General features: G+C 42.6%; 1 protein-coding gene across 1 annotated transcript in view; it reads left to right on the top strand.

The window, feature by feature from the left end:
* FBXL7 (F-box and leucine rich repeat protein 7) overlaps window positions 1-22,847 on the top strand; it is a 196,276-nt gene extending 173,429 nt beyond the window's left edge. Inside the window, exons 3-4 of the mRNA XM_037381493.1 lie at window positions 14,416-15,027; window positions 19,883-22,847. Of these exons, the coding sequence (XP_037237390.1) occupies window positions 14,416-15,027; window positions 19,883-20,619 (1,349 nt within the window). The 3' untranslated portion in view covers window positions 20,620-22,847. The remainder of the gene's footprint in view (window positions 1-14,415; window positions 15,028-19,882) is intronic.
* The last annotated feature ends 3,293 nt before the right edge of the window (window positions 22,848-26,140 follow it).

Here is a 26,140-nt window from a genome sequence, read left to right as displayed (position 1 = left end):
TAAGAGTCTTACTTCTATGTTTTAAAAAGGCAAGGATTGCTGACAGATGAGGGCTGGCTGATGATAAAGGGTGGGAAAGTTCTTGGGTCATCTTGTCTAAGCAGCAGCTTAATACAGAATATTCTTCATAGGTTAATTCCTCTATTGCTGTGTTTCGGTGTTTGGTTTTTTTATCTCACTGCTTCCTAGAAAGCTCTAGATGTCAATCCCAACTCACACTCTCAGCAGCCTATGCCTTGACCTAATTGTGTCCTGCGTGATAATTTTTAACCTTCAACTAATGTTTTCTCTTACTCTCAAACTTTGCTATTGCTTCGTCTTACATACTTTCTCAAGTACAGTAACCTCTCCATCACCTCTGTCTTCTACCAACTTACATTGGAGGTAATCGTACATACTAGCATCGTTCTTGATCTTCAGCTACGCAGGTCAAAATTATGTAACTTCTTCACTCAAAGTCTGTGAATTAACACATTTATTATGACGTTTTCATAAGGGTTTGGGTTGCTTTGATTAGGCATAGTTTGTTCTTCTGTGTGAGGCTTCAAGGAGAAGAGACTTGATGAGCTGTATTGAATTGGTAATTGCAGCATAGATGAGTTTAGAAGGGACCTCTGGCGACTGTTGAACCTTCAGCTCAAAGCAGGGCTGAATACAGTATGCTGCCCAGGACACTATCTTCAAGGATGGAGACTCCATACCTCTCTGGGCAACCTGATCCCATGCCTAACCGCTCTCACCATGAAAGGCTTTGTTTAAATAGGAGTTCCCTGTATTCAGTTTGTACCTACCGTCTCTTGTCCATTCAGTAGGTACCACTGAGGAGAGCCTGGCTCCACCTTCTTTACACCTGCCCTTCAGGTATTTACACATACTGATAAGATCCCCCTCGAGTCTTCTCCAGGGTAACCAGTCCCAGCTCTCTCAGCCTCTTACCACGTGTCATACGCTCCAATCCCTTGATCATCTCTGTGGCGTTTCTCTCTAGTATGTCCATGTCTTTCTCGTACCGGTGAGCCCAGAACTGGACACAGCACTTCAGGTGTGGCCTCACCAGTTTTGAGCAGAGGGGAAGCATCACCTCCTTTGACTTGCTGACAACATTCCTCCTAATGCACACTAGGATGCTCTTGGCCTTCTGAGGGCGCATCACTGGCTCATGTTCAACTTGGTGTCTACAAGGACCTTTTCTGCCAAGCTCCATTCCAGCTCATTGGCCCCCAGGCCCTGCTGGAACATAGGGTTATTCCTCTCCACGTACAGGACTTTCCATTTTGCTTTGTTGAACTTTGTGGTGTTCCTGTCAGCCCATTTTTCCCCAGCTTGTCAAGGTCCCTCTGGATGGCAGCAGGACCCCCTGATGTATCAGCCACTCCTTCCAGTTCTGTGCCATCTGCAAGCCTGCTTAGGCTACACTCTGTCCCATTATCCAGGTCATTAATGAGGAGGTTAACTGGTATTAGCCCCAGCACATCAGTGGTGACTGGCTTCCAGCTGGACTTTGTGTCATTGATGACAACACTGTGAGCCCAGCAGTTCAGTCAGTTTTTGATCTACCTCACTGTCCACTTACCTAGTCTGTACTTCACCAGTTTGTTGATAAGGAAGTTATGGAAGACAGTGCCTATATAATACCTTGAGAGGATTTTTCTACCCATAGATCACTAACTTTATGTTCAGGCGAATGTGATATTTATTATCTGTCACATGACATGAAGGTACAATTGGGAGTTTAGAGTCAGACTAGTTTCTCAGTGAATTCTGGCAAAAAGTGCCCATCCTTTCTACAGATACCAAGAGTCATAGAGTCATTTAGGTTGGAAAAGACCTTTAAGATCATCAAGTCCAACCATTAACCCAGGACTGCCAAGTCCACCATTAAACCATGTCCCTAAGTACCACATCTACATGTCTTTTAAATAACTCCAGGGATGGTGATTCCACCACTTCCCTGGGCAGCCTCTTCCAGTGTTTGACAACCCTTTCCATGAAGGAATTTTTCCTAATATCCAATCTAAACCTCCCCTGGTGCAACTTGAGGCTGTTTCCTCTTGTCCTGTCACTTGTTACTTGGGAGAAGAGACTGACACCCACCTGCCTACAACCTCCTTTCAGGTAGTTGTAAAGAGCAATAAGGTGCCCCCTGAGTCTCCTTCTCTCCAGACTAAAAGTCAGTGCTGAGCTTCAGGGAATTATCTGGACTGGGGGCAAACACCACAGAACAAGTATCCCTTAAGCCGGTTCTCACTAATGGCTGTTACCAGCTGATAATATTTGCCTGCTTGAGCTGTAACATTTAATAGTGATGGTGATCATTTATCATCTCCGTCACAAAAGGTGTTTTGGACAGAAGGATCAGGAACCAGTTGAGATGGAGCTTGAGTTGGTGTAATGAAAAAACAAACCTTGCGAGAGCCCCATGATGGGAGATCAGATTTGAAGATGCCTGGAAACCATAATGCAAAGATTCATACAATGCGTGTTTGGAAGTGTGTCTTAAACGTCATGTGCTCTTTGTCAGAGGTGTATTAGAATTAGTTCACAGAATCACAGAATGCTTGAGGTTGGCAGGGACATCTGGAAGTCATCTGATCCAAACCTCCTGCTCAAGCAAGGCCACTTAAAGCCAGTTGTCTGGGGCCATGTCCAGACAGCTTTTGAATATCTCCAAGCGCGGAGACTCCACAACCTCTCTGGGACACCTGTGCCAGTGGAAAGTCACCCTCACAGTAAGAAGTGTGTCTTGATGATGTTCAGAGGGAACCTCCTGTGTCTCAGTTTGTGCCTATTGCTTCTGGTCCTGTCACTGGGCACCACTGAAAAGAGCCTGGCTCCACCTCCTGTACACCCTCCCATCAGGTATTTATACATCTTGATGAGATTGCCCTGGCAGGTTCACTTTTTTCTTGGGCTTTGTAAAGAAAAGGGCCTTTTTCTTATGTCAAGATGCCAAATATTTCTTGATTCCAAATGCTGCTGTTGCTGCTGTTCTGCCTTTAAGTCTGTTCCCTAATATATCGCATAAACTGGTGATACTAAACCCTGAGGATAAATGTGAAATTCCTTATAGAGCTAGAAATCAGCGGTGGTGTTTAATATAATTAGATTAAGTTAATATGGAAGAGGCTGAAGGATCTAGACAATGCCAGAGTCTTGCTTTGAGTAATAACTCTTTCAGAGATTGTGTAGACATAAACATCACGTTTTATTTTTTGACATATTTATTTCGATTTAGTGAAATCAAAATGACATGAAAACGATCAGTGAATAATTTTGTGTATCTCATTTCAGTAAACTGAAATCACAATAAATTGAAAAGGAATAATTACAGTCAGTTAATATCTTATGCACAATGAGACAATTATTTATCATGGCTTTCAGTAGACTGGGAAGTTATTTAAGTTGCCATAAATACAGAGTGCTGAATTCTTGATTTACTTGCATGGATGTACATCTGATACTCCTCAAATGTCAGAGTGCCATATGCTATTGCATATAAATAGCAATCTGCAATTTATACCTCACAAGTCAGAGACACAGCAAGTGGGACCTCGGACGGCAGGGCTGGGTTCTGGAGGATGGATAACGCACTGCTTTTGCAGTTGTAAGTACCATCTGTTTTGACACAGTCCGGGACTGCTTCACGCTGGTGGTCAGGAATCCACGTAATGTAGTGCACATGGGCTTGAGCCAGATTCATTTTGTAGCGGAGGAAAGCTGCCAGTGGCTATGTCTCTTTCCCAGCTTAACTCCCAAATTTCCCGTAATCAAAACTTTAATCCTTGTGGCTCCGAAAAAGCACTATGTGCTTGCTCAGTGCATCATTGTATGAATATTGTGCTCGTTTGTAACAGAAGAGGGGACTGCTGACTGTCACTGCAGGGCTTTTATAACATGGAGTGTTTATTATGAAAAATCATCTGCTTATGTGTCTTTATTAGCGAGGTGTTGGTAAGTTAGATTGCACTGGTGTCCTTGGTTTCTGCTTTGGAGACCTACGTTTCTTTTCTTTCATCCCTCCAAAGCATTCCTCTCACCCGGGTCCCAAAGACGGTTTGTTGGGGAACTGGCTTTTGCCAGCTCTTTCTGAATTTGTTCCTTTGTCTGTAAGCATAGTGGCAGCATTGTGGATTTGTAAGAAATGTAAAACTGTGGATTAAGTGTTTTTCTACCACTCCTTCAGTAAGCCCTGGAGACCAGCTTTGCTTTCTCGGTTTGGCCACATGTCAAAAGGGAGGAGGCATGCAACTGTAGAAATGAGGTATTTGCCTGCAAAACAAGAGAATGCTTGCCGGGATGCTAGCAGGTGCTTTTGAAGGAATCTCATCCCTGGGAAAGAAAATAAATTGAGGAAAGTGTAAATGGTTCTGAGCTGACAGGGAGCAGGTGTTGCAGGTTGGCCTTCAGTTATGCTTTGCACAGCTCTGCTGATTTTCTGTTATCTGTGGCCATCCTACAGATCCAGGCAGAGCTCTTGATGAAGTGCCCCCTAGTCTGCAAAAGCATTAGTCTGAGAGTAAACACTTTGTAAAGTGATTTGTAAAGCCTGGGAAGCTCTTACCACCTTGGTGTAATTTTCCTACAGGATTGTAAAGAACTCACCTTGCTCACCCTGGAGTAAGCGATGGCATGGTGCCTAATTGAGCAGTTTTTTGCAAAGACAGTTGTCTCTCTTTTCTGTTGGCAGCATTTTTTGTTGTTACTACCACCCTGTTACCCATCACTTAGCTGGTAGAGGGATGCATCATCTGCTTTGATGTACGACTCCTCAGCTGGGACACCGGGTGGGCACTTGCAGGTATCTCACAGACAATCCAGAAGGAGCTGGGCCGAAACAAGCTGAGTTAGGATTGTTTTACCTTCTGGTTTGTTTTGGGGTGGGGTTTGCTTTTTTCAAGTCTAGAGGCCGGTTCTTGTGCTTTGTACAACTCTGTCCCATAATTTGGAGGGTTGCCTCTTCCCAGATTATCAGCAAAGGCTATGTTTACAAAGCCTGAATTTATTTGAGGAAGGATATTTGGACTATTCTAAATTACATTGATTTAATGAATATTTAGCATCTAAACTTGACTGTTAAGAGAGGAGCACAGCTTTGTGGCTTTAAACCTCTTGCTACTGTTCCTTCTTCTGTTTAGCCTACTGCTTACCATTTATTTCTCCAGTTTTGGAGGTCAAATCCTCGATCCCCTGTTAATCGGAAAGTCAAGCATTTCTGAGAGTTGTGCGCTGTTAAAATGCCAGTATTTGAATACGAAAACCAATGTTCTTTTACATGAATAATTCACTTTTGGTGAATGTGCTGGAAACAGCCATTCTTGGGGGAATTACTTGTCTGATGAAGTTTGCTGCCAACTGGATGCAAGTCATCTTAATTACACAACAAAATGATTATATTGTCAGCTTTTCCCAGAGGCAAGCATTCCTCTGCTTTGTAAATTATTTTCCGTTTAGAGTAATGCACATCTACCAGACCTACATTTCAGGGTTCTGCAGGTCCTTTTGGTTTTGATCCACGTGAACAACTGGGGATTTTGAAAATGTTTCCCTCCCATAAATTTATGTCCATCAACTTATCTTGAAGTTCTAGAATAATTTGAAATGATACATCTTTTATTCCAAATTATTTCATTTTTGAAAGGTGAAATAGTGGAACAGCTACACCTGACTGGAGCAGCTGATTGGATTTCTGCATTTTGAAGTTGGGAGCCATTAAGCGTATGTTCCAATTTTCCGTATAAATTGCAAACATACATTTGCATCAACATGAACTCCATGTCAGCATATCATTCAAAGACAGAGTAGGATCTGTTTGCCCCAGCTCAGTGTCACTCTAAGTGACTTGTTCTGGCCACATATGTATAGCTTGAGAGCCAGCATTGAGCAATGTGCATTGATTTTACCTGTATTTATGTACAGTGGGTTTCAAATGGAAAATGAAGATCAATACATAAAAAAGTAGAACATGGAAATGTAAATGTAAATGTTGCCTAGTCGGGCAGGAAAGTGTTTTCCCTGACAAAATTTTGACCTTGGGATATGTCAGAGTAACTCAAATGAAAAGGCAGACTATGGCTGTAAGCCTGAACCAAGTGGTTCTCTGGATGAGTTGGGAAGGTTTTTTGTATTCACCAGAATAGGGTTCCTGGGTTAATTAAGACTTTCTAACAGCTTGTCAGCTACAGAGAGGATGGCAGGCTTTTTAGTATGACTTCGAAATTAAGTAAACTTGCTATCTGTTTGTTATCTTAAACTTTTATACAGAAGTATGTAGAAGATGCTTATATATAAACATTTTGTAAATGCTTATTATCATTTTAACCACAATCGGTTTGCACATTTCAAAGCAATGCATTGAACAGCAAAGAACTGGATCCCCATAGGTGTGGTAAATCTGAAAATGGAAATGCAATAAAAATGAAGTGCAACTCATCCAGTCCACTGGTAATCCAGTCCTGAGAACCCAGCAAGGCACAGGATGCCTCTCCTCTAGGTGGTACAGGTGAGGTTGGCAGGTGGTAACTCAGAATCTGGAGGAGGGGGACAGGGGGTTCTTCACTGACCAGTGGATTCATCTACACTAGCATTTTTGTTCAAATCAAAGCTCACTTTTGAAATTACTCTCCCTAGTCCCTGCTTACTGTGTTTTAGCTACCACCACAACGTATATGAACCCAGTCACTTTCAGGTGAAACTAAGGAAGAAAATATGTTCTGCGGGAAACTCAAAGCACCAAAGGCAATCCCTACTGAGCATTCAGGTTTGGGGATTAAAATTAGACATTGTCCAAAAACTAACACCCTGTTCCCAGGCCTGAGGATGTTGGGTTCTCAGCAGTAACAGCTTTGCTCCACAGAGCTCCTCTGTCTGGGCTGCGGTCCTTGCTAACGCAGAGATAAACTAGCTCAGATGGAGGAGCTCCCTGGTGTAAGCCAAGGAGTTGGGAGAGTATCTGACCTGAAGGAGTTTAAGAAAGGCTTGTACTTAAGCATGTATGGAATTAATTTTGGGGTTAGATATTTACTGAATGTGGAAAGAACGCACCATCCCATCTATCTCTATGTAATTTCCCAGCAATGATGCACTGACAAACCATTTTCTCAGAACTGATGTGCTAGTATCATCAGCAGTACCGAAGCCAAAATTAAGATGCTTTGACTTCATAAACTAATAGGTGGATTAGTTTTTTCTTCTTTTCCGCTAAGTCTTCATATTTTTAGCTCCGTTCAAAAATACGGGGATAAAATTCTTGCAAAGTGGCAGGGGACGAAGACAGTAGGGGGGAAATTAGTTCCAGCTTTTGACAAATACATCGTAAGGAAGAATTATTTGCTTAATAAAAATGTAACAATTACTTCCCTTGCAGTGCTGTTTGACTTTAAGCATCTAGTGTGAATATGCCAAGAATGCAAGATCAGGTCTCCAAATGTACGTGGAGGAGTTTATAGACTCGAGAAAACTGGAGCTCAGCATCACAGGGAAGTTACACCAGTATAATCTAAGGTGTAAAATGTCACACAGAAACTAGTATGAAATGGCTTCAAATTTAAGTTAACATATCCCTCTTCCACATGGCCTTGTAACAGTGCCTCTAGTCTTGTACAATAGGTGCAATCTTTTATTACATTCTATGGGAGGTTTTTTAAAAACTATAAAAGTTTATTTTAAGTTCTGTGGAACTGTTCCTTTCAGGAGCATGTGGATGCGATTACTTCATGAGCTCCAAGGCCGCTCATTCTTATACTGAAAAATAGAGCTTTGTTGCAGGTCTTTGCTCTCAAAAAGAGAATTGCACAACCTGCAAGATCTCACAGGATAAGAAATAAGTTTTCATGTCTGACAGATTTTTTTTGTGCCTTTGGCCTTACTTTTCAATCTAATCTGTGCTGGTAAGAATTAATTGTCTGGGAGAGGGAAATACAGCTGTAATCTGTCTCAGGTTTATTTAGAATTTTGCATGTCTATTTTGAAAACAAGCTGGTGAAATATGGACTAAAAGAGATCATCATAAGATGGCCGCTGAAGGGCAATAGTATATTGTGTAGTTATCACTGAGTATTTGCCAGCTGGGCTGCTGTTTCAGGAAGGACCCTTGAGCGACCTGCCCTGCTATACCTTACCGTATTCATTAATAGGATGTTGGGCTTCCCATCCCTCTCCAGAAGCCATCTGTTTGAACTGAATTGAGACACAAAGCTACCAATATACAGGGGAATGGGTTAAAATGTATGACACTGAACCTGCAGTGTATTTGGAAAACCGAAAATGAGCACAATTTGAGAAGGTTGCTCAGTACTCAAAATGCTCTCGAAAAAACAGAAGATTAAGGAGAGAGAAAACCTACTACTCTCTAAGGAGACAGGTGTGGGGAAGATGAATAGATTATATAAACATGGATGGAGAAACTAAATTGTCAGGCAGCTGCATGGCATATGGGAAACTGGGCAATACGTTGAATCACATACTGAGCGCATCATCCTTCTGAGACTGTTGAAATCTGGAAGGTTGACAAGTGGTTTTCGTGAAATACAGGTGGGAAGAGCTCCACCTCAGCTGCTGCGGGTGAGGTGCAGTTGTGTGTGGTGCTCAGTCCAGAGCATTGTGTTTTAAGAGAAACACACAGAGACTGGAGAAAATTTAAAGGAAAAACTAGGAGCAACTGTGAATATTAATACTGTGACTAGGAAGATAGGGCTGAGGTTTGAGCAACTGCATGTGAGAAATCCTTGGAGGAAAGGTGGAAACCTCTTGTTCTTTGCAACCACTAGGAGAAGGGTAAGAAACGGCTTCTTGTATGAGATGGGCAGGAGGAAAAACTTGGAAACTCGATATGGTGACAGCACTGGAACAGGCACCTCAGTGAGCTGAGTAATAGCTGTCCCTGGAAATTAAGAACAGGGCAGACGTGCACATCGGAGATGGTTTAAGTGTACTTGGTGTACTTGGAGAGAGACAAGAGAGCTCCTCTAACTCTGTTTCTCATTCTGTAGGTTCTTGACTGTAATAGGATGCAAAATCACGTAGGTATCTCCACTGAGCAACCCTTTCCCTATGGTATACTTGACTGCTGCAACCCCGCGGACATTTGCACAGTGAGCTTCGTTTCAGCTGCCTCTTCACTGTCACAGGCTTTCTGATTCCTCCCAACCTCCTGGAGCTGGAAGGAACCAAGGTCCATAGTGTAACTTAGCCTGAGAGAAGTGACTGAGGATGTTTGCAATGTGGAAGACACACTCTTTTGTAGGTGTTACTTTTTCTGGGACTTGGTCTGTGCCCAGGGGCTTAGAAAGCAAATGGCCCTGTTGTAGCCTGCTGTCCTAGCTAACTCTTTTTCCCAATCTCCTCTAAAGGCACACAGCCATATTTGACACGTCTGTCAAATTCACAGGTCTCTCCTTGAATCGGCCTGCAACGTGCCCCTTGCAGGAGCCGGTCAGCTGTTTCTATTCCCCTTTGCACCACAGACTGTAGCTGCTACAACCATAAAGCTCCCGCTTTCCCTGGTCTCTGTAAAAGAAGTACTTCCTTGGCATACGCAAAGCTGATGTTATCTTAGTAAAAATGTGAAGTCTATACCCACATTGCACTCAGTAAAATATGTAATATCTACACAACACTTACTGAAGAGATGCTAAGTACATGTCGTTTCTCTACTATGCATAAATGCTTTTGCACACATCATTTTGCATCTAACTTTTTGACAAAAATAACAATAGCTTTTTATTTTTCTCAGCTATACTGACTTTTCAGATCCTGGACATAGTTTGGTTTAATTCTTGTCTTAGTTTTGCTAAAAAGCTTAGTGATGACAGCAGATGAACACAAAGAATCCTTTTTAGTTGTCAGATAAGAATCTGAAGTTTGATTGATATTTACCAAAATTTTAATTTTAATTTTGTTAACTTGAGGAGCTCGGTATAGGAATCACTTTAAAAAAGGCACACCTGCAATACCATAGTGAAAGGTGCAGTTGAGTGGAGTTATGCTTTAAGCATGAAAAATGGTTCAGTCTTAAAAAGTACACGCTGGGGTCCAGACATCAAGTGTCCCATGTCAGCGTGCGTCACTGGACTAACAAAAATACAGCATTGTTTTCTCTCTCTAGTTCTGAAATCAGAGACTGCATTTTGTTTTCAATGTTAGAAGGAGCAGAGACTAGGTCTTGGTTTAAGTCATATATATTTAGAGGCTCTTTTCCCCTAGATGTATGTATGTACGTATTGGGAAACAAACTGGGGAGGTGGAGGGAATCCGTTGAAATAAACCAGATTCCTAATGGAATAAAACTCCTTGCAGTGCATTTTCTCCCTCTGTGTCAGCTTTTATAGTTCTGTTTCTGGCACGCATCTTTTGAGATTTCTTTAAAGATTGTTAAGAAATTTTCTCTTACATCAACAAACAATTTTCAGAGCCTAAGCAAAGCTTTAACAAAAAGCATCTTGCACAGAAGATTAGTAACCAGGGAGGCAAAGGGGCAAAAAAAGGTTGTAGGGAGGGAAGCACAGGGCTACTTTGTAATTTGGTTTTTGCTTTCTGAGATCACCAAAATGCAAAGCTGCATTTCAAGCTCGTAAACAATTGGAGTTTTTTTCAGGAAAAGAAATGCTTGTATAGGGCATGTGCGTGTAAAGAGGTGTATTGAGAACTGTGAGCAGTAACTTAGTTTGCACTTGCAGGGTTGCGTTTATTAATGTCATGCTGTCATTAAGTTGCCCTGTCTCAGACTGACAGCCTGTTAGCTAGTGCTCAGTGAATGGTGAAGAACAAAATTTGAAGAGAACCCTTAGAGCTTCAGATAGTGCTATAGGAAACCCCTCCCAACAATGCTTGAAAAGCCTGGAAAATGTACAGTAGACCAAGCGTTTTGCTGAAGCTTTAAATGCTAGCAAAAAGCTTTCCAAGTTTTTACTGGCAAAAAGCTCCTGGACTCACCTGCTTTTTTTTTTTTTTTTTTTTTCCTTTCCCCTTAGGGGTGTACAACGAACAGTAAGCAGGAATACCTCTGTACAGAGTTCAGCTGAGCTACCAGCAGAATTCCTGACTGAGAGCATATTGCATTACAGGCTCAGCAGACCAGTAATGCTCTCTCGACTCTCTTGTTTAAACATAATGACAACACTACAGTCTTTTTCCAAAATACTTTGGGGTGGGGAGACAGGGTGCCTGCATGTGTGTATGTATGTGTCTGTCTGGAAGTCTATGCCCCGAAGGTGGAGGGAACAAGCTTCACATGATGCACCTTCAGGACTGAAGGTAAAGGAAATACAGGATGCACATCTGGAACTGCTATAGTAATGACAGAATTAAGACAGCAAGAAACAAGCATGGAACATACCCATAAAACAGAAGGTCAAAGCTTTTTTAGCTTTGGTTCGAAGTTAAAAACCACATTTTGGTAATTCATTATGCACCCAGAATGTCTAATGAATTGATCATTCACACAGTGCCCAGGAGTGAAGAAGGAATGCCACTTTTGAACCAAAAGGATTGGAGATCAGCCATATTAGCTGGGTGTTTTGATCACCAGGGAAAGGGAGGAGAATCATGGAGTACTACATGCTTTTTTATACTTAAGCAGGAATGAAAAGTAGGGAAGAATGTAACCCTGCAGAGATTTTTAGGTGTTTTCAACAATAGCTGACTAAAAATGTACATTTTCAAACTATGCTGGGACATTGTCTTACAGGAGGTAATCATTCCCACAGTACTAAAAATTGTTTGTAGCAGATGTTAAAAAATCAAACTTTTTTGCTTTTTAGTTCCATCTATTTTGCAGTGTAGAAACAAGTGTTTGTTCTGTGGGGTTTATTTATATAATTTTGTTTTCACTTTTTGTGCTGGTTCATGTAAAAAACCAAACAAAACCCAACCAAACAAAAAGCCCAAAGCAAATTAAAATGTAGAAGGAGAGAAACTCACAATACCAAATACATGTGGTAGTGGAAGGTGTATCCAGCATTTGAAAAAAATGTGTATTCTCTCCTATTAGAAGCATCCTTGTCCTAAAATCTCAAGAAAAGAGCGAAAAGTAAAGGCTTCAAGTCTGGCACATCTTCTGCACATAGCTTCGGGCACTGTCATTGCTTTTGGCAGCAATGCGAGGGAGGTCAAACACACAGTAAGTCTTTACAGAAATTAATCTAGAGGACTGTTGCCTAAGTGGTCTGTGGAGACAGTGCTGGTCTGCAGAAGCCTGGTTGCTGGTGGTGTTTTGGCTTTTTTCTCCTCAGCTGTAAATCTCATTTTTAAGATACCAGAGTATACCAGACTCTTTCCAAATAACACTGCTCGATGCAATTATTTGCAATAGCTGCCAGCGCAGGTATTAGGAGGTCTCAAAGGAGAGCAGAGTGTCTGCAAAACCCACTCTGCATTAAGATACAGTTCTTGCTCAAAAATACACAAATCCCTGGGTTAGGTCCACATAGCCATAGCATAGACTCAGAAGCCTTGAAGAAAGTGTTTTGCTGTCACTTGCTGAAATACTGAGTTTCTGCCTAAGTAAAACAAGATACAGAAGAAGAAGGGGGAAGGAGCTGGGCAGTGTACGTTTTTCCTTCACAGTGTGAGGTGATGATTTTGATCTCTCTGCAACTGAACTAGGGGATCTTGGGCAAGCTGCTGGACTTTGTGTTTTGGGTTCTTCAGCTGAATAGTTGTGCGTCTCTCCCTTGCAGGTGAAAATGCAGGCTCATGACATTTCACATGGTGAAAATGCAGGCTCATGGCTGCTACTGTTGTAGGTAGTGAGATCAGAGCATGCCTGTGTTGGGCCAAGTAAAAGTTTGATGGGGAGATTAATGTGTAATACACTGATCAAATTCATCTAAAATGTACTTAATATAAAAACTCTGCCTAAATGCAGATTTGGGCTGGTTTGTTTAACGCATTTCTGGCTCTACCCTGCTTAGCGCATGTCTATATTCTCACAGTCACACAGTTGCGGAGTCAGTGTTACTTAAGGAGGCAGCTTTGCACGCTTTCCTGAAATGTCTGAACACTGAAGTGATAGCAGATAATGTGATGTGGAGGAAAGTTTGGTGCTCTAAAACTATTTTTCTTACTCCATTCATGATATTTGTTATTCCACAGGGAACTAAATTGTGGTTCCTGTATTCATCTGTGGATGGTGCTTTCCTCCATAAAGAATTTCTGTTGAGATCAGTACTGAGCTGTCAGAGGTGGAAGGAGTGAGCTCAGCAGCAGCATTCATCTCTCATACACTGGTTGCATCTTGTGTGGCATACTGCTGAAATATCTCAGAGTCTCTAAGTTTATAGCCCATGGCAACTGCTTGACTATCAGAATTATATTCTAGTTTTCTTCCAGTCTTCTGCTTGCTTTGCTTGAAGAGATGGGAACAGTAGAAATTACTTGTAGGCAATGATGTCAGCACAGAGGGAAAAGAGTTGAAATAATCTTACAGCAAAGGCAACCTCTCTTAGTAGCAGAGGCCCTTTATTTTTGTGCCTGCTTTTTGCCAGTGAAGTGAAATAAGGAAGGTACAGAAGTAGCAAATTGTAGGGGAGAGGTATTTTTGGGTTGACTGCTTCCAGTGTGACCGTTAGCCCTAGCAAAAAGAGCAGTAAGTGCTGTGCAATAGCTCTGTAACAAGTTTCCAGGCATGCTCTTTCTTTGCCACTTACTTTCCTGGGCTTGTTTTTTCAAAACTGGAGTTCACTTTGGTCTGTTGGAACGAAGTGCTTTCTGCATGCACGTGAAGAGGCACAGCCAACCCCCCTTTGAGAGCTAGTCACTGGGCTCTCGGTTGAAGTGCTGAGCCCCCATTTGCATGAATGAAAAATGAACTTCTTTAGTAGCACAATGAAAGTAAGTGTACAGGGTTGCGCTTTTCCCATCTGCCCAGGTCTGGTGAAGGAGGCAGCATTTGCCTTGTGAGCTCTTCTTTGGCCTCCTGCTGAATGGCTGAAGGAGCTGAGATGCAAAAGACCACGGTATTCCTCCCCTAACAGCTCACAGCTCCCTAGGTGGTGCCAAGGTTATGGGCAGTTACTCTGTCAAAAAAAAAGCCTGTGATTCAAATGTACTTGGTTTTTTGCAGTGTTTAGTTGAGAGTGTAAAGAATTGAAATCCCTTGACTTCCACTGCTGTCTCCTTTTCATTACAGGGCTCAGAGCTGCAGCCCCTCCTTTGCTAGTTTGGCTTTGACAGTGCGGCTAGGGGCACATCTCTGTCATGTACCCAATGCTAAGGTGAACAGTGTTTTCAAAGTATGCGCTACGATGGATTTTGAAATATGTGTTTCCTCACTCAACTGGTAAAAAATGACCGCTTAAGCCCCAACAAACCCTGAAGCCCATCATGCTCCATTAACAAATGGGCTAGCAGGGTGCTGTGCTGTGCAGAGGGCTCTGCATCTGCGCACCGCTTACTGAAATCATGTGTTTTGTCTTCCAGACTCCGACCTGAGCATGCGGACGCTCAGCACACCCAGTCCAGCATTAATATTTCCACCAAATTCCCCTGGCTTCCAGAATGGCAGAGGGTCATCAACATCTTCGTCCTCAGTCACTGGGGAGACTGTTGCCATGGTCCACTCGCCGCCTCCAACCCGTCTCACTCATCCTCTCATCCGGCTGGCGTCCAAGCACCAGAAGGAACAAGCCAACATCGACCGGTTGCCCGACCACTCCATGATCCAGATATTCTCCTTCCTGCCCACCAACCAGCTGTGCCGCTGTGCCCGTGTGTGCCGCCGCTGGTATAATCTTGCCTGGGACCCCCGACTTTGGAGGACTATTCGCCTGACCGGCGAGACAATCAACGTAGACAGGGCTCTTAAAGTGCTGACCCGGAGGCTTTGTCAGGATACACCCAACGTATGTCTCATGTTGGAGACGGTAATTGTTAGTGGCTGCAGGCGGCTCACAGACAGAGGACTCTACACCATTGCCCAGTGCTGTCCAGAACTGAGGAGGCTGGAGGTGTCTGGCTGTTACAACATCTCCAATGAGGCGGTCTTTGATGTTGTGTCACTGTGCCCAAACCTGGAACACCTGGATGTGTCAGGTAACAGGAAATATTTCAATACGGATGCCTCTGATCCTAAAAGCCTCATGCCTGTCAACCCCCTCACCCCACAACTGCACGCTTTCCCTTTCTGTGTTGTCTTTCCAAGTGGGAATGCCAGTATCCTATAACGCAGTGCTGGTGAGACAGGCACTGCTAGAATCTCAACGCCCCAAATGCCAGCAGCACGTCTGGAGTGGCCAGTCCTCTTCCAATGGAGACGAGCTACCAGGGGTGGCCCGTTCAGATAGCACCAGTACTTTTCATAGATTTTTGCACAAAGCACCCTTATAAGGGCCCATGTTGCAATCAATGCTGTGGTGAAGGCTAGTTACTTCAGCAAATTTTTTTTTATCTTTTTCATGTATATAAGTATGTAAGTTATATGGACATTATGTATATAATTTACATAACTGTAATATGATAACTGACTTGAGGAGGAGCTCAGAGTCAGTGCTAGGCTTCAGGCTGGGTTATAAAGATCAATTTTCATCCCTAGCTAAACTTCAAGGTCCCCTTGTTTCCATTGCTATTTTAATGAGACTTAGCTAGCTTGGACTTTTTTTATTTTTTTTTAATAGTGTATATATTTGCTTAGTGGCTTTCTGCTTTTCCTTTCACCCAGTTACAATGTATCACTGCAGCTGTTTAGATCAGCAGAAATGTTTTAGACAATTTTCCTCCGTTGCACTGGGGAAACAAGGTATTTTTTCCCCAAGGTCAGCCACGAAGAATTTCCTCACTGCAAATAGGTTGGCACTTAATGGAAAGGATATAGCCAAGCAAAGCACTGAAGTAAATTTGACGTTCGATACTTAGTTTGTGATCTCATTTGTTATCAGTCTAATGTTGTTATTAATCAGCTGGACCAGATTTGCCATTGCAGAGGTACTAATGGCAACAAGCAAGATGAAGAGGGGATAGGAAGCAATGCTTTCAAGTCACTGGTACCCACATAAAGCAATTTTTCCAAGTCTGCCTATCTGGTGCACACTGATTTGCTTTCATTTTTCTACGCGCTTTTTTTTTTTTTTTTTTTTTTTTTACTGATTTATTTTTTTACTGATTTACTCTTTTACCTAATATTCCTAGCATGGCAGAACGTCATGAAAGGCATCAAAGCAAATAGCCACAAATCGGAATTACTCACTTTTTGTGATTGCTCTCTGAAAGAGCCAGGTGATAAGGAGTCTCTGCAGGACTCCATGGGAGTCCTATCCCATGGAGTCTTATTCGCAATGACCTTGCATATGAATTACTTATTGTCAGTACACACTGACATTAGTTTGAGATTGCTAACCACACATTCAGGTTGAAGCATCTGCAACACCAGGAGAAAATGTATATGCCTGTGTGGTTCAGACCTAGAGCTACGTACCACTTTGAAGGCTGGCTGTATCCCTGGCATATTTATGCTTTTCTTATTACACCCTCTAGGACTGTAGGGAGAGTTAAGTGGCTCAAGTATCCTGGTCCTGGAGACACAGGACAAACAGAATTGCTGAGCAGAGGGTGAACTGCCTTGGCATGCCAGTCTGTTAGCTGACACCCTGAGTGCACCTGGGGGCTTGTAGGTGGTTGAAAATACTTTGGTCCACAGCTCCTACTGACAGATATGCTATAGACCAAAGGTGACGTTTTCAAAAACAGGGAAAATGAATAGATGATACCAAGTCTGGAAATAGGTTCTTCATTTGTGGTTTCCCCAAGCCTGTTACTTTCAGACCTAGAAGATGGTGTCTGTCCCTAAGAGCTCATCAGTTTGGTCCAAAGTGTATAGAGGGCAAGGAAAATAGCCATCGTCCTTGAATTTGTCCTAGCAGCAGGACAGGAAAGTAATATTAATCTCACATTTTTCTAAGTTGTCCTTTCATTTGGAGCTGGCAAGGGGAAAATCCTGGTTTTGAACATGCTCAGAAGTTGGGGTTTTTGCGTTCAAACATGGTTTTTGCTGCATGTGCCTGCATATGAAATAAGGATAATTAATCTCCGGGGTCTTGCTTTTAATCCAATTTTTTCATTCTGGTGTGGTTAATTTTGGAGGATGTTTTGGAAGTAGGGTTCCATTTTCCTCTTCTTCCTTCTGGAGTAAGAAGGACAAGGCTTGCACGTACACACTCAAGCAGTTCTCAGGAATGAAGTGGTTCACTGGTTTGGTTTCATACCGAGCAAGAGAAGTTGGGTAGAAGTGCTGGGGGATGACACTATGCTTGTAGCTAGTTAATTAAAACCCACTTCACAGTTGTATATTTATTTGAATCCCTCTCCCTCTTGGATGGTTACTTGGCAGCAATAACGTACCAAAATCTTTAATGTCAAAACCAGATGTTGATATTAACTTTAAGCGTTTTCCACAATGTAAGTTCTGTCACTGTGAGCATCCGCTTTGTGGGCAGGTCTGAGATATCTCTAGAATTTGGTTGAGGTTGACTGCAAGTTGTTATCTAACACGTTAGCCAACATTTTTTTCAATTTGTTTGGAAGTTTCTCCTCCCTTTTAAATATCAGTTATACTTACTTATGGAAAATCCTTTTACAAGATAGTTGTTTTTACATTTTTTTATTATTTAGGACAAAAAAAAATTGTTGCAGACCCAGGAACCTGTCATTTTGCCTAAAAATCAGGCAGCGCTATATCAACATGGACTTTTTTGTCTGGTGAAACCATTTTGAATATCCTTCCCATTAAATATTTTACAGTGTAGCCAAAGTAACTAGAAAAGGCGATGCTGAGCTTGTCAAAACAGGGATCACACGCTGATCTACGTGACTCCAACCCTGCTGTGAGCCTTCTGACCCACTCATTTTACAACTGTGATCATTAAAGTGTTCTCCCTTCTTGGATCCTCAGCAGACAGAACATTCTCCTTGGCCTCATGAACCCTTCCTTCTCACTTAGCCAGATTTTGAAATTGAATTCTGGTCAGCATGTAAAATATCCAAACCGACTCCTTAACCCAGCAACCTCCTCAGGCAAATGCAATAGCGACAGCTATGTCAGGTCCAGCAGACCTCTGCCTAGGTGCCAGATTCTTCTGTGCAAACCCAGCTCGAGGAATGGGGAGTCCTACGGTGCATTTTGTATTGCCTACTCCAAAGAATATATGGGAAGTGAAATTTTGACACCATTAGTATTGTACTGCTTCTCTTTAGAAAAAAAATCACTTATTAAGCGTGTATGTAGTACTTATTCAAAGGCAAACATATTTCCAAAGATTGTACCGTCACATAGACAGATCTACAGCACAGTCTGAAGAGGAAATAGTAGCATTCAGTTTTAAGCAGATGTTGTTTGTTGAACAAAGTGCTTTGCTTGAAGGTCCCAGAGCTTCTGCATGACCTGTGGACGATTTGTCTATTCCACTGTGTGAGGCCTAAGGTAAAAAGTACAACTCTTCAAATAAATGTGAAGCCTAAATTAAAGATCCAGCTGGAAATTCGAATGATAAATGTAGAAATCAAATTGCAAGTGGCAAAATGGTTCAAGTCCATATCCCATGCTTCTTACAGCATTTGTGTGAGCTCACTGGATTATGTCAAGGGTTTTTTTTCCTTGTTCTTAAGAATGGAAGCATAATCATACCTTCCATTACAACTCTGAATGAGAACCTGTTATACCAAGTGGTACGGGTTTGGGTCATTCAAGCTTTTGAGGTGGTCTCCATATGTTGTCATGCTCCTTACTTCCAGACTACAGGATTTCTGCAGCATTTCTGATACATGGAGCTCTAAGGTCATTATCCTAACTTTTCTGGCTTTTCATGGGTCACTTCATCCCTGTTGGCCAGTGTTTCAGCAAAACAGAAAGCTCTTTTTATCCCTACCTGAGGCCATGTCTTCAGGCATAAGCTGCAGAATTTGTCTGAGTGGCATTTACAGCTGAAACTGTTGGGTCTTGATCACTAACAGGTAGACCTTCCCTTCTGCCTTGCAGCTGTTTGTAGCTATGCTAATGCAATGTGCCCAGCTGAACCTGGCACAGATAAGAATTTCCCTTCAGGAACCTGAGACTGCCAGTTTGCAGTGCAGCAGAAATAGCAATTTCCGAAAAAACCCTTTCCTTCACCACCGTGCACAGAGTGGAGGTTAAAAATGGTGGAAGTCTGTGAGCATGTTTTTCCCTTTAACTTAGCTCTTTTACCTTTCCGTGCAAGATCTGGTGTTTCTTCTCTAGTCTAGTTACCTCATTCATGCCAGACATCTGCACTTGAAACAGTCCTTTTCTGCATCTGCCCATGTCCTCCCATGCCCTTCCAGTTCTTGGCTCCTGCTGACTCTCCCCATTCTCCTTAGGTTATCCGAATCTCCACCCTCTGCAAGCACATAGTCTTGCCATAGTATTGCATCCTTCCCACATTGCAGGCTTGGGGCTGGATTCACATCTGCTCTCCAAATGCTTTCTGGAGGGTGGGTGGGTTTTGTCTTTTTTGTAATGAGTTGGATGCGGAAAGAGCCTCTGATGTTGGTTTGCAAGCTCAGCCAGTCAGCAATGAGACTGCCTCTGATCAAAAAGCTGCCATTTTCTCAAATTGTCACTGGGTTTATATTGCAGTAACAGATCACAGACTGTCCCTAGATAAACCTAGGACCATCATTTTACATTTAGGATACAGACAAAACTGGTCTGTCACTTGGCTGATGCTCGAAATCCCAAAGCAACCTCACTGACTCCAGTGGAGTTTGTTATTTCCTCTGGGGTACAGACACAGGACAGCAAATCCAGACTAGTCAATCAGGATGGTTCTGCTTTTACAACAGGAAGATATCTTCATCGTGCAATTTCATGCTCATCTTTGTGGTCTTGCTGTGTGATTTGATTTTACTGCTTGCTTAAATTCACTGTTTTTCCACTTAGGATGCTCCAAAGTAACGTGCATCAGTTTGACTCGCGAAGCCTCCATCAAGCTGTCTCCCTTACATGGGAAACAAATCTCCATTCGCTACTTGGACATGACAGACTGCTTCGTCCTAGAGGACGAAGGACTGCACACCATCGCCGCTCACTGCACTCAACTGACCCACCTGTACCTGCGCCGCTGTGTCCGCATCACCGACGAGGGTCTCCGCTACCTGATGATTTACTGCACGTCCATTAAGGAACTGAGCGTGAGTGACTGTCGCTTTGTCAGTGACTTCGGCATGCGGGAGATTGCCAAGCTGGAGTCGCGCCTCCGATACCTTAGCATCGCTCACTGTGGTCGGATCACAGACGTGGGCATCCGTTACATAGCCAAATACTGCAGCAAGCTGCGCTACCTCAATGCGCGGGGCTGCGAGGGCATCACGGACCACGGTGTGGAGTACCTCGCCAAAAATTGCACAAAACTCAAATCACTAGATATCGGCAAGTGCCCTCTGGTCTCAGACACCGGCCTGGAGTTTCTAGCCCTCAACTGCTTCAACCTGAAGCGCCTGAGCCTGAAATCATGTGAGAGCATCACTGGGCAGGGCTTGCAGATTGTAGCTGCCAACTGTTTTGACCTGCAGATGTTGAATGTGCAGGACTGCGATGTGTCTGTGGATGCTCTGCGATTTGTTAAACGACATTGCAAGCGCTGTATTATAGAGCACACCAACCCCGCCTTCTTCTGAAAGGACACCCACACCTGTCATTACAATGCAGTATTAAAAACACTGATGTATAAACACACACTCCCATATTCAGTAATGCTGTCTTTTCTATAGCTCATGGGAGTCGGCTTTTCTTGTATGTTGTGGGTGGGGGGGGGGGGTTCTAGAGGACTATTTTGTTTGCTTTTTGTATGATCACTTGTTAAGGTGCAGTGGGTCTCCATGGAGAAGCTGCCTTAATGCAAAAGCAATGAGCACTCAGCGTCCCCAGTGGGGTGCCATTTCCATAACAGCCGTGATCTTGTCCCAGGCTGCAGTAGCTACCTCCAAAGGAAATAGCACATAATCCCTCCTTTGGAAATGCTACTAAGCTGTGTCAAATACATCTGAATTCCAGCTGTGCTCATGAAGCTGACTATGCAATATGTGTCTGTGTTCCCCAACTTCTTCCAACATGGCTGATAAAGCATCTTGTTTCCAAGTAGTATCTTGGTAGTCATCCATTGTAATCCCTCAGGAAATACTGGGTAATGTTCTTAAACGTACTTGATTGAGGCAGAATAAAACCTGCTGGCCATTGCTGAGCCCTCCGCTGAGTGGCTCTGGAGACTGTGCCCATGCATGGATTCTCTTGGAAAGCCCACCTCTGGGTCACTCAAGCATTATCACTACTTGCCTTCATTTCTAAATCCACCCTCTCCTGCATGTGTCGTACCACCCTCCGGTAGCAGATAGGGACTCCTGGGTCTGATAAGCAGTGACATATTCACCTGAGTGAAGGGAACCAGATGAGATGTCGGTGGTCTGGCAAAGGGAAAACCCAGCAAATGGGCCTGAGAAGCTGCTGTAGTTCCGCAACAAGCTGAGGTAGCACCGTGGTACGCCAGGTACTCTCTGAGGCATTGTGGAGCAGCTTGCACAGGGCAGTCCCGATTGCGGTGCTGTGCAGCTGTCACCAGCAAGTCTGTCTCTGTCCCTCCACTGTACCTCTTCAGCAGCCACGGCACCACTGCAGCTGACATTCCCTGAGCAAACCAGGCGTGTGTGTTGAGGGAAATTCAGTGTGTGCCTTAATACACGTAGAAACCCAACCCTTCTCTGTGGCCTTCCAGTTCAAAGGACAGACGGCTGATCTCATGACTTCAAAGACATTAGCCTGATGTTAGATAACACCCCTGAGGACAGAGGGGCTTAGAGTGTTATTCACATTAGATTTAGATTTTGTGAAACCTTGTCTGTGTGTGTTCCCTTAGGCTGGAGGAACAGCTGCTGTTCAAGAAGGAATTGAAACCCCAGCATTGCCCTGTGACACTGGGAGCCCCTGGTACTTTCGTGGTCACTCTTGCTCGTGCAAGAGCAAGAGTGGTTTGGAGGTTTCCCCATCTCATTGCCTCCTTCCCCTGAGCATTTGGTCATTTCATGGTTACTTTCTTCACAATTTTCTGGCAGCCATTTCTCTGCATTTTCTCATGTAATGCTCAGATCTGAAAGCCAGACACGTTAGGGGTGATGATATTTTCAGGCAGGCCCCCTGCGCCTGACTGACAGGTGAATTCATACGTTCAGCTCAAACACTATAAACGTCTCAGTAGAGAACATGAGAAGGGAAGCACCATGTCTGGTTTTCATAAGCAGTAGTTCCATCATCTCCAGACAACACCAATAAAACATTGATATGAAGTGAAAATCCATATGCTCGAGAAAAATACATAACTGCTGAGGAAATACTTGTAGCAATGCTCTCTCAAATTACAAAAAAGTAATGGTCTGGACATGTCCCTGCAGAGGGAACTTGTCCTGCTGCTGCAAAAATTTTTGTAACTTATGTATGTGCCTCCAATTTTCAGTTTCTTAACATACAGGATGTCATCAGCTCTGAATTATAAATCAGATTGTACTAAAGCAGAGGACCTTAGAAAATGAATTTGTCATTGCTACTATTACTGGTCAGTGACTAATAGGGGGTGATACCACCCTTGGCCAGTTAATATCACTTTGATTTTCCTTTCCGTATTTTTAAAATTAGAGATTTTCCTCCAGAAAGTAGTACAGTATATTTTATCCGAGCCAGCTATACTCTCTGTTTATCTTTTATCTCAAAATGGCCCCAAGGATAATTAAATGTTAAGCCCATTCCTGAGGATGGTGGGATTTTGAGCCATTTGCACTCATGAAATATAAGGCCTCATTAGTAACATTTAACTGTTTATTAAAAAAAAAAAAAAAGCTACTTTTCTGGCTATGCTAAATTGAGTGAATAGTGCTACGTGGTTTTTAAGGTTTCTAATGTTTAAATTGGCCTGTACTGTACAAATCTCACTATAAAGCCTTAATTTGCTACCAAGAAATAAAGCAATATATTGGTAACTGACGAGCGTGCATCATCATTTGCACTAATTGATTAACTTCTGGCAAAAAAGGAAAATATTAATTATGTGTAAAACTTTTCTTGAAAGGTAGGTAGGTAAATGAGGACATCAGCCTATCAGGTAGGTGGATGACTCTATTGAAAAAGGGGGGGAAAATCGTCACGGATTATGACCTTGATTATTTGTCTCTTTAAAATTTGATTTTGCCTCATGTGGTTCTTCTTCACCCTGAAACAAAATCAGTAACTGGGAGTTTAAGGAAAAGATAAAACAGTATATAAAAAGCCCATGCATAAAAACTTCAGGAGAGCCTCTGTACTGATTTAAAGGCAAGTTAACATATCGGATGTGAAAAGCAAAATGGAATGACTGATATGGTAGAGCACTTACTACAGCAGTGTTGCCTTTTGAATGCTCTAAAGAACCCACTCTGGGGGGCACTCGTGGAAAATTAATAAAGGTAATTTTCCTAAGTCGAACATTTTTAAGTATATAGGCTTACATGATCTGAGCTGGCACTCTGAGACTGCCACAAGAAACATTGACTTCAACGTATTGATGCAACTTGCCTGTTTTGACTTTTACCCTTTTCCCTATGTCTACTAGCAAAATGACACAACCAGAAAAGAAACTGAAATAGTGCATGTGGAGCTGAGTTTGCTGGAAAGGTTGCAACTTGTGACTGATGTGTCTTCGTTCCAGTTTGGGGCTGGCAAAGACTATAAATTTCCTGAGCAAAAACATTGTTGATTCTTGAACCATAAAATTCAGGCTCAGGCACTGAGGCTTCTTCTGCTCTGCAATAGCATGTGCTGATCTCATCAAAGCAAGCAGTGATGAATCACATCAGTCAAGCTGGCATGTTGTTTATGTCTTTGGAATAACTGTGTCCTATAAAGAGGTCTGTTAGCAAAGACACATCTGAATTACCATGCACTGTGATTACAGCCAAAGCTGTGTACCTAGGCCTTCATCCTTCCCATTCCCGTGGCTTTTTGTAAAAAAGTGGATCTGTTTTTTCCCCTTTAGCAACACGAGATTGATGCGAAGTGTTGCTTTTGCCTTTTTGAGCTATGTTTATCTGGCTTCCTACAAAATGGAAAACAGCTTCTGTTGGATGTCTTGGACTCAGAACCATGGTCCAGACTGTAACCTTCAGTAGTGGCTTACGTGGTTTCTGAAAACTTCTAGCCTTTGAACTGGAAAATTAAAAAGCTAGTGAAAGACCTAATTTTAGCATTAGGCTTGAAGGAGGTCCAAATTCTCATTAAAAAGAATTACAGTGACCATTTGTGCTGCAGGCTGGCTGCCCCACAGCTGCCAGTGTTAGTTTAAAGGGGAAAAGTTCTCCGATAGAGTCGATGCATGGCTCCTCTTCCCACAGCGTTCCCCAGGAAAGTAACCTGCCCTCGTTTTTTTATAATTTTGTCAATTTAGCTGTTTGTGATGAAAATTCCCATGCTGGGCTTTGAAAATGTTAGTTGAAATGGTTCATCTGGTTCTGTAAATAAAGCTAGCAGGAAATGTCATTTTGTTCATGTTAAACTCCTGCTGACCTTTCCTTTGAAAATGGTCCATTGCTCTCCATCTCCTCTAAGGCCTTCAGGGTGAAAGTGTGAGCCTTGCCAGGAGTTCAGCTTTGGGACAAGGATGTGTCTTACTGATCTCCCAATTAAAATTCAATCAAATTTAGCTACATTACATGTCTTTGAACCTCTCCAACTCCATCGCCAGAAGAAAAGGGGCACATTCAGATCTTTCGGAGCTTGTAGTCTGGCAAGGCTGAGATCTGGCCAGGCATTTATTCTGGTAGTGTGAAGAACAAAATGACCTGAATTATATGGAAGCTGCCTGGAAAGGCAGGGCAGGGTTGAAAGATAGGGTTCTGAGAACTGGGACAAGAAGGATGAAGGAAACTTCCTGGGTAAGGGGGTCTGGGACTGAGATGAAAAGACAGCGAATGATTTTCAGCAAAGAAATGGGCTGGGCTTAAGAGAGGCAAGCAGGGACAGTTGGGCCAGAGGAACTGTAATACTGAAGAATGAAGTCTGGGGCAGCAGCAGAAATGAAGAAAATTAACTGAACATCACTTAAATACAGTACACTCCTTCGGCGAAGGCTCTGAGAAAGGCTGACAAACTCTTTTGGTGAGGATGCCTCAAATTTGAAGCAGCCTTTCAAAAATTCTATAGTATTTGTTTTGCAAAAATGCATTTATTGAGTCCACGATCTACCCTTTTTTTATGTTTTGTGAAGCCAGAAAATCTTTACAGGCAAAACTTCTGCATTTACCGGCAAATGTATACGGACACCTGAGACATTTGTCAACCTCTGCGCCTTGGTCCTGCCTGTACACCACTGTGGGAGGTGTTCTACTGAGAAGATCAGGCTGAGGCAGGTTTGTAACATCTACTCTTCCTTTGGTATTGTATTTCAGCAGCACCAGCTCTTTGGCTTTGCTAAGGTGCAGGCATCACTGTGGAGCCAAATACATCAGATTCCAAACTTAGCCTAACAAAAATACATGTAACTGAACAGCATTACTGCATGCTATTAAACAGATTAAATCAGTTTTCTCCATAAAATAGCTTAAGGGATGTTTATTTTCATGCACCCCTGCTGTACAGCTGCATGCTTCAGAGCAGGTTTTTCCTCTGTTTTGTCTTCTGTGAAATCTGGACAGAAATGTCAGGTCATTTTTCCCTTGTCTTCTGGATGATCACAGAGGCGTGTCTGCGATTTAAACTAGTTAATGGAAATCTTTTCCAAGTAGGCTCTACTAATACAAATTTTAAAAATATGAGTGCAGCAATCCAATTGGCCATAGATATATCAAATTAAGCCATTATAAATATAAAAGTTACTAAATGGGCACCAGAGAGGGAACCAGAGGGACCAGAAAGAGGGATCTTTTAAAAAAATAAAAAAACCCTGACGCTTTTATAAACGACCCTGATACTTTTAATGCAGAACAGAAATCTTAACTGTTCCTTCTAGCACTAAAGATACTTTGGGCTCTTTGGTTTAGAATAGTCTTCCTTTATTTTTTAAAGAAACATTACATGCCGTAGACTCAAGCTCACATAAATGGTAGAGATGGAAAAAGTAATCTTAAAAAGATGAGAGAGAATGCAAAGAGGGATTTGTGCCAAAAAAATTGAATATTTTTAACA

This window comes from Falco rusticolus, chromosome 3 (assembly GCF_015220075.1).
Source record: "Falco rusticolus isolate bFalRus1 chromosome 3, bFalRus1.pri, whole genome shotgun sequence".
In the NCBI taxonomy this organism is placed as follows: domain Eukaryota; kingdom Metazoa; phylum Chordata; class Aves; order Falconiformes; family Falconidae; genus Falco; species Falco rusticolus.
This window is presented reverse-complemented; position numbering and strand designations above follow the sequence as displayed.